This window comes from Pteronotus mesoamericanus, unplaced genomic scaffold (genome assembly GCF_021234165.1).
Source record: "Pteronotus mesoamericanus isolate MK-2021 breed Mesoamerican mustached bat unplaced genomic scaffold, CSHL_Meso_final scaffold_21, whole genome shotgun sequence".
Classification (NCBI taxonomy): domain Eukaryota; kingdom Metazoa; phylum Chordata; class Mammalia; order Chiroptera; family Mormoopidae; genus Pteronotus; species Pteronotus mesoamericanus.
Genome location: NW_026555310.1, coordinates 4,890,884 through 4,899,628, shown reverse-complemented (window position 1 = coordinate 4,899,628; position 8,745 = coordinate 4,890,884). Strand labels below are relative to the sequence as shown.

At 50.6% G+C, this 8,745-nt stretch overlaps 1 protein-coding gene across 1 annotated transcript in view; it reads right to left on the bottom strand.

Moving 5' to 3' along the window:
- Positions 1-4,015: 4,015 nt before the first annotated feature.
- FAIM2 (Fas apoptotic inhibitory molecule 2) overlaps positions 4,016-8,745 on the bottom strand; it is a 28,040-nt gene continuing 23,310 nt past the window's right edge. The window contains exon 12 of the mRNA XM_054590849.1: positions 4,016-5,858. Coding sequence (XP_054446824.1) covers positions 5,709-5,858 — 150 coding nt within the window. The 3' untranslated portion in view covers positions 4,016-5,708. The remainder of the gene's footprint in view (positions 5,859-8,745) is intronic.

Sequence of the window (8,745 nt, the reverse complement as noted above, 5' to 3'; positions counted from 1 at the left end):
TTTTTGACTTACTATGAACTTGTTGAAGGAAGTGACCATGTCTCTTCTTTGTATCCCCAGCATCTGGAACTGTGCTGGAAGCTAAATTAATTCCTCCTAAATGAATGAATGCTTGTTTTATAAAGAAGGAATAGGTTCTCAACAATGTGTAGTTTTATACAGAAGACAAAGAAATTAAATTAAAATTCAGGAAAGGATACATGATGTGCCAGATTTGTGCCAAGAGCCTCAAAAGTTTAATTTTTTAATTCTATTATTATTTTTATATTCATTAGTTAGCATTTTACTTAAAGAAGAACCACAAAATACTTTTTAAAAATTTAAAAATATGATTATACTCTACATAATACTTTGGAATTTGCTTTTTGATTTAATATTATGCAATATTGTGATTATGTATAAATATTTACCCATATCATCATTTTTAATGACTGCTTAGTATGTCATAGAATAAGTATTATCACAGTTTGTTAAATAGTCCCTAATTGTTTAATATTTATATTTGTTTATAAATATTAACACTTACATTTCTAAAATTTCACTCTTATGAATAATACTTCAATGGCTATCCTTGTATTCTTTTGGCATTTGTCCAGTTATTCACTCAGCATAAGTATCTAGTATTCATTCACAGGATAAGTATCTAGTATCTATTCTGGGCCAAAGGGTGTCTGCTTCTAAAAGTAACTTGATACTATTGCCAAATTATCTTCCACAGTTGTTTCCCAAACACAGATCTAATCTTGTCACTCCGCTACTTAATCATCTTCAGTGTTCTCACTGCCTACAGAATCTAGTTCGTTCCATCTCTCTGTGTTCCAGCTGCACCAGACAACTTGCCATCTCTTTACATATTATAACATCCCATGCCACCAGGTCTTTGTTCAGGCTCTTTCCTTTGTCTGAAAGGCCCTCCTCTTCTCCCTTGTCTTTGTGACTAAAATTTGCTCATCCTTTAAGACCCGGCTCAAAGGCCTCTGAGAAGCCTTTTCTAGCTCCCCAACTATCTATACTAACATAGCATTCATCACATTATAGTTTCTTTCCTGTCATCTCCATAGCACTCTGCTGAGTTTCTTGAGGACAGGGTCTCTGTCTTGCAGTGGTGGACATGTGTTGTTTTTTGCCTGCTTGACATTCAACTTTCTTCTGGGAACCATACTCTGATTTTCCTCTGGAGAAATATCCCTCACTTCCCTCATTCTCATCAATGGATGTGGCTCCAGAGTGAATATATGACCTAGGTCCAGTCAGTCAATGCCTCTCACCCCAGTACCATAGTGGTTCGCCCAGCAGAGAGCTTCTGGGCCAGGAAGAATCAGTCAGGGTCAACCAGGAATTCTGCTGGAATTCCAGCGCCAGAGAACTCTCGGAACTCACACAATAGCACTTTAATCGCATTCCATTAGTCAAGGAACTTGTGGCCATCGTTTTAAACTGCTTCATTCTACACTCTGGACACATGCAAAATCTATTCAACCCCTGCCCAAGAGCCCCAAAAGTCTCATTCCTTTACAACATCAGGCTCAGACTTGAGGTCCAGGATTACATCTAAACCAAGTCTGTGCATTTGAGATTCTTCAGGTTTGGTTCCTTGGCTGTTCTCAATCTGAAGACTTCAGAACTAAAAAGACAAGTTATTTACTTCTACTCCCCTACACACACACACACACACACACACACACACTGGCAGGACAGGCATAGGATGACAATAGAGGCCTGGTTCAAAGGGGAGGAAATGAGACTCCCACAGCAGACACTGGACAGAGAAATTCTGAACTCTTGGGGGAAACTTCCAGGTACAACAAGTCTTTCCTTCTAGAGGAACAAATTTTGGGTCAAAATAATAATCTTCTAAGGAACTGTGTACAAAGGAGCAGGCTCCCCTGGAAGGTGCCCCAACAGGAGGAGCCTCTAGTACAACTGTGATAGGTGCTAGCTCTCTGGGGTTCCTTCCAACTCTGGGGTCCCAAGAGCCTCTGCAAAGGAGGACCAGTGTCCCTTTTCCACACAAGTGTGGAGAGTTAATTCATGCTTAACTACACTGGGAGAAGCAGGTCTGGTGTGAATCTTTTACCCTGAATCCAGTTAAACCTCACACACAGACTCCCTGAGCCATCTGAAGCCATGCAAAAGGCAAGCAAAGGAAACAGCTCAGGTGTCATAATTACTTTTATTCTTATCTCCTGTCAGTCACTGGCAGGGAAGGTGTAGCCCAGGAAGGACAACACTTGTGTCTAAGGATGTGTCTCTGTCCTCAGACACCATGAGGAAGCTCCAGGATGGAGTGGCGCACAAATGGTTTACAGCAGACAGGTAAACAGGGTCCGAGAGATGCAACAATTGTTGGTCTAAGGGGAAAGGTGGAGGCTGATGAGAGGCCTGGAGATGTCGGAAAAGAAGCCAGCAATGGAAGCCTGCGCCCAATTCCTGCCCTAGGGCCCTCTGCCTCTCCGCGGCAGCACCAGGCCCTGCTTTTCCTCAGGGAGCCACCAGGAGGCAGCAAAGTGCTGGTGTGAAATCCCAGCCCAGAGGGAGAGCTGACAGTCTGGAGACTTGTTCCAGGTGGGCCCGGAAGGGAGAGGCGGAGCCTTTCGGAGTAAGGGTATCGGTCTGATCCAGGCTCCCCTGGGAGGAATAGTAAGCAGAAGATAGAAGAACCAAGATCCCTGGGCCTTCCCCAGGCGGTGTACAGAAGGAGGCGAGCAACAGTCAAGGGACTTGCATGAGCCTCCCTGGTTCCCAATCTGCAATCTCTGGGAGAGGATCCATCTCTTGGTCTGCGTCCCCCCTCCGCAGGAGACCTCTGACTTCACATCACAGATGGTCGGATTCCTGGCTGCCTCTAGCTTTATGAAATCCAACCTACCTCTTCCTGGGCCCAGTCCCATCCCTGCCAGAAATGTGAGGGGCCAGCAGGTCCGCTCCTCCTCTGCAGCTTGTGACACCTGCCGATTTTAGGTTTCTCAGGTTTCTCATAATCTTGCATTCCTGTTCCCCTGCCCTTCCTCCTTCCAAGACCCATGCAGGTGTTCCTGGGGCTCCTCAGGGCTTGGATGCAAGCGGAATGCTGGGGCCTCAGCCCTGGCTCTGCTGCCAGATCACCGTGCCCTGGGGCCGTCTCAGCGCCCAGAGTGGGACACTCCCCAGCGGGCTCTGCTTCTTGAGGGCCCGGAGTTGGCCCTTCATGCTGTCTATTGCCAAGGACTTGCCTCCTCCTCTCTCCAACTCCGCCCCCACCTCCTCCCAGTTTTTGGAGCTCGGGCCTCAGATGCACTTCTCAAGTCCCAGCTTCTGCATAAACTGTCCTAGGAAGAGGAGGACTTGAGGGCGGGATTCTGAGAAGCAAGACCAAGGCCTAGGCTGAGAGTGGCAGGGCAGAGGGGGCAGTTCTGACCTCTCAGAACTGGGCCAAAAGATTAGGAGAGGAGCCGAAGGGGCAACTGGGTAAGGGAGTTAGTGGAATTAAGCGTCCTGGTGTCTCTCCTGTGTCATTCTGGCCAGGGTCTTCCTTCTTGCTAATAGCAAAAGTGAATCACAGACAGCCAGAAACACCTGTCTAATACCATGAGCCAGTGAGGCTGGGAATCAGACCCAAGGACCCGGCCTCCCAGCTTGTATCCAGAGGGTGGAAACCGTGGAGTGCAAAACGGGTAGTGGGAGGGGGGATGCAAGGGGCCAGGGCTGGCACCAAGGACAACAAATCGCTGGTGATGCCAGGGCCTGACCTCCATGCAGCCTCATTCCAGCCCCACCTGGTCTGTTAGCTATGCTGCCTTGGGCTCATTACCAAGCCCGTTGACCACCTCTGCCAAGGGGTGTGTGAGCACCACCTTTGTAGGATTGTTGAAATGGGTTAATTTAGGACAACACACAGTAGGCATCTCTCCCTTGCTCACAATTGCCTTTATCTTACATGCAAACACTACTGTCACTTCTTGGTTCATCTCTCCAAATACCCAAGATGAAACCAAACTTTAAGTCCTTTAGCAATATCTTTTTTTAAAATTTTATTTATTTGAGAGAAAGAAGAAGGAAGAGAGAGAGAGACAGAGAGTCAAAGAGAAACATTGATTTGTTGTTCCACTTATTTATGCATTCATTGGTTGATTCTTGTATGTGCCCTGACTGGGGATCAAACCTGCAACCCTGGTGTATTGGGACAACACTCTAACCAACTGAGCTCCCAGGACAGAGTGTGTGCAATATTTCTTGAAAGATGAAAACAGGAAGGTTGGGAAGGGAGGGGTTGGGAACACAGACAGCATACCTAGTCACCATCCCCCCAAGTAAACAGGTCCCCCAACACAGGAGTAAGAGAGGTATCCGGACAGAGAGGAATATACTCTGAACCTCCCTGACCCCACCCAGTAACTTTCCACTGGCTGGGAGTTGGCTGCTAGCACGTGCTGGCTGCACTGGCTGCACGCTTCCCCCAGGCGTGGCCCCCTGCCTGAGATCTCAGCCGCCTAGAGGCTGATAAGGAGACCTGGCCTCATCACATGGGGCCAGCTGAAGGGACTGGCTCTGGCTGGATAGCTTCCAAATTAGAGAGATGAGGAGATAAGGAATGGAGGGGGCTTAGGGACTCCGCGTGCTGAGTGGCCAGAGAAGCTAGGGAAAGGGACACAGGCACAGCCAACTGAGGCCTCAGGAGGCCTGGCTAGGGATAAGCCAGCAAATGGCAATAGATGGGGAAGGGTTTAAGAAATAAGATGTGCAGAAAGGCCTTGGGGCAGGGTCGGGGCAGGGTTGGGGGCAGGGTAGGATTCCCTCCAGATGGGGCTGGCTCAGTTAGAGTAACGCTCCCCCCCCAGAACATCCAGGCCTAGGGCACTGGCGCTCAGCCTCAGGCTGTGGGAGTATCCTGTGGGGCTAAAGAAGAGGGTGAGAGGAATAGGCTCCGTCCCGCCAACCCCACAGGCCTAGCAGGTGGCTGCAGGTCGGGGAGAACTGGTGGTGCTGCGGAGCCCAGGCCTCCCAGTTGGCTGCCCTGTGCTCACTCCCTCGGAGCCCCAGGGCAGGCCCCTGCTTGGGAGCCCTCCTGCCTCAACAGTGCTCTGTCATGACCCAGGAGGGTAGATGGCACTGCCTTCCTACGTCTCTCTAGGTGTTCCTGGCACCAGGGCTCCAGTCCCTAAAACAAGCCATTAGTCCCAGAGCTGAGAGATGGCCAGCATGGGACAGCCACCCTGCAGAGCACCCTCGCTCATTTCCCAGCCGTCTCCAGCCCCATTCCGTACAAAGCTTGACCTACAAGGAACGAGAGGAGGGGGCACTGGACACAGGACAGTGTGCCCCAGGGCCACACAGCTGTGGCAGCCTTAGGAGGAATCTTGAGGGGGGTCCAGGCCTCAGCCAGGCTTCCCGGGGTCTCTTCCCCACACGAAAAATCCTGCTGATCTCCTCCCACTCATACCTTGGGTCCTCAAACCCAAAGGACCCTCTAGCCTTGACTGTCCCAGTTTGGGAGGTGTGACTGGGGGGAAGGGGTGGCACAGGGCATGGCGTGACCTCAGTTCCACAGGGCCCCTGATGGCACGGGTACAAGCTACAGAGGGTGAGGATGAGGGACGGCTGAGGGAGTGAGCGGGCTGGCCACAGGCTGGGCTGGCGGCTAGTTTATATCTGGGCTTACAGGAGCAAGGCAGGGTCAGAGGACCAGCAAGGGAGCATTCGCTGAAGGAAAGGGCGGCAGGAAGGGCTCCTCATTCCCGGTTGGTGCCGAAAAGCTGCAGGAAGAAGGTGAAGATGTAGATGATGTCTAGGTAAATGCTGAGGGCTCCAAAAATATACTCCTCGGGGCTCAGTGAGTGCCGTCGGTTTCCCATCAGCAACTGAGTGTCAAACGCCAGGAACTGAGGAAGGGAAGAGACAGGAGAAATCAGAAGGTTCAGTCACTGTGACACTGATCAAGGGGGCCCAGTGTCCCCCCACCAGGCCCAGCCCTGATTTTGTTGCCATTGCCTGCTGCCTGGCTGCTCAGGGACCCTTCTGTGACTGCCCGGAATCTGGAACTTTCCCAGCACTTTCTGTCCCTAATTTGACACCTATTAACTGAGCACCTACTATGTGCAAGACACAGGGATACAGCAAAGAACAAAACAGATAAGATCCCTTACCTCACAGAGCTTCAAGTCCAGTGGGAAGTAATTGTTAGTATGAGTGCAACCAAGGTACAGGGTTCTGATCACAAGGAACCTGACCCTGTGTGAGTGCGGCAGGGAGTTAGGGAAGGCTTCCTGGAGGAGGGGACCTTAAGGGACCGTCAAACTGAGTCCTAGTTTTCTTGTCATTCCCTCAGGACCTGCTCCCAGTTAGAAAATAAACAAATGCTTCAAGTAATAGCAGGCAGGGAATGGACATTTATTAGGTGCTTTATAGACATTAGCCTGCTTAGTCCTAATAATATCCCTACTTAGTAGGGGTTCTGTTATTCCCAGAGTAAACCACAGCCCAGAGATGTTAAGTATGTACCTAAAGTTACACAAAAGGGAAATGGCAAAGCCAGGATTTGACCCAGGGCCTGCTCCTGAGCCCCCCGTGTTTAACCATCCTGCTCTGCCGCTGACAGACAGCACCCGGGGTTTGTGCCTCTGCCAGGAAACAGGCTCTCCCCAGGGCGCCTTCTTGGTTTCCTGGACTCTGCACAGTTACTCCCTTAGAGACAGCTCCTCTCTGCCACCCTGCTGCCCCCTACCAGTCCTTCCCATTGTCTACAGTGACTCCTCCACAGAGCTTTTCTCTGGGGTCCCAGCATGTGGAACAGAACCCCCCAAGAAGTAGCATACGGAATTTGACAGGCACGGCATACTTTTCTGGGGGAAAGAAGCCAGAAAATTCCACCAGTGTCTCAAAGGTTATGAACCACTGACCCACATGGGATTGGAATTCTTTAAATTGATTCACATTCTTGTTAACTGGGCTGTGCCTGGCTCTTCCGTCACTCGTTTGTGGACCTGTAGTCCTTGGGCCTCTGAAACATTCATTATACGATAAATATGCACAGGGCAAGGGCTGGTGCCAGCGACTGACAGAGCTGCAGAAACAAAGGGGAACACAAACGCCTGCCCTTGGGGACTCGCTGATAAGTGAGATGACTGCAATAAAACCCAGTAAATGTCATAATTAGGGCTGATTGGGTAGGAGAAAGGTGTCCCAGGAGAGGTGACACCTTACCTGGGCTTTGAAGGATGAGTGGGGGTTTGTGAGACTGGGAAGGCACGGTGTGACGGGCGAGGCGTTCAGCGTGGCGGGGGCGGGGGGAGGGGACGGAGGCTCGCTCTGCACCCTCAAAGTTAGGGTCCAGATCCCTTTCCTTCACCCCAGGCCCTGGCTCCCTGACTTTAGGACCCAGGCTCTTTAGAGTTGCTTTTGGTGCAGCCCTGTGGAAGCCTGTGAGGCTCCCTGCTTCAGTGCCAAAGCCCCCAGCACCCAGGGGGCAGAGACTCCAACAGGGAGCAACTCCAGCAAGTGGGACATCGAGGCACACAGCAGCCTCAAAGGTGGGGAGCTGGGAGTAGATTATGAACGTGGGCCTCAAAGTCAGACTGACTGGATTCCAGTTTTAGCTCTGCAACTCACTAGTGACGGGACCCGGGGCAAAGCATTTAGACTCTGAGCTTGTGAGTCTACATCGGTAAAAGGGAGATGAATACTTTCCTCCTGAGGTGGTTGTGGCAGGGAGATAATGCATGCAAAGCGCCTGGCATGGTGCCTGACACATGGTAAACACTTAATGAATGGTAGCTATGAATGTGGTTTTATTGTTCTTATCTGCAGAAGGAGCGGTGCCCTCTTGAGAACAAGTGTACGCTGCTGCTGAGCCTCCAGTGTCTCTCGCGGCTCGTCGAGGAGGCAGAAATGTTACGAAGGGAAGTTGTGCGGTCTCAAAAGAAGGGAAATGGGGGGTCATAGCCAGAGCTGGGGGGCCCTGTGCAGGGATGTCAGCCTCTCTGAGCTCAGGGGCACTGAGAAAGGGCTGGAGCTGGAGCTCCTGGGTTTGAGTGCTGGTTTCATCCCTCAGCGGCCGCTGCCCACTTGGCCTCGGTGTCCTCATCTACAAACTGGGACAGTAGTCATGCAACCACGGTGTGGTCTTGAGGGTAAAAACACAACAGTGTGTGTGACATCAACTATTATTATTCTTTAGCATCATCTCACTCCATTCCATGCTCCTTCTGAATTTGATTTGGATTCTGAAATAAATTTTCCTCTGTAGAGAGAACAAGCAAGGAGAGGGGCCAACTCCAATGCCACAGGCTGCTGAGCAGTCACCGCTGCCAGCAGAAGTTAATAAATTGCTGATCTGGTTTATCAATCAGTAGCTTGCTTGGTTGATTGCCCAGAGCCTGGCCACCCCCGGGGGAGCTAATGAAAATAAATCTCTCAACTTAGAAGGCTGGGACCTGACCAGGTTTGGGGGTGGCTCCTCCAAGGAGCACTTACCCAGGAGACCTCTTAGAGCGGCCAGCTGGCTCTTCTCTTGGAGGAAAGACAAATGAAATGGTTGCTCCTGCCCTTGGCCAATGGCCACGGATGCTTATCTGTGTGGTGTTCTCTGGGAGAGCCTGCCCCAAATTCAATCCCACTGCCTGGTACCACCAATCACTGCACTGCAACCTCATGTCTGTGAGTCAACAGAAGGCTTTTCGTGCATTTATTCCCAGCAATATTTATTGAGTATCAACTACATCCTAGGGAACTTGCCTTCAGAGGACTAACAGCCTAATAGCCTAATGAGAG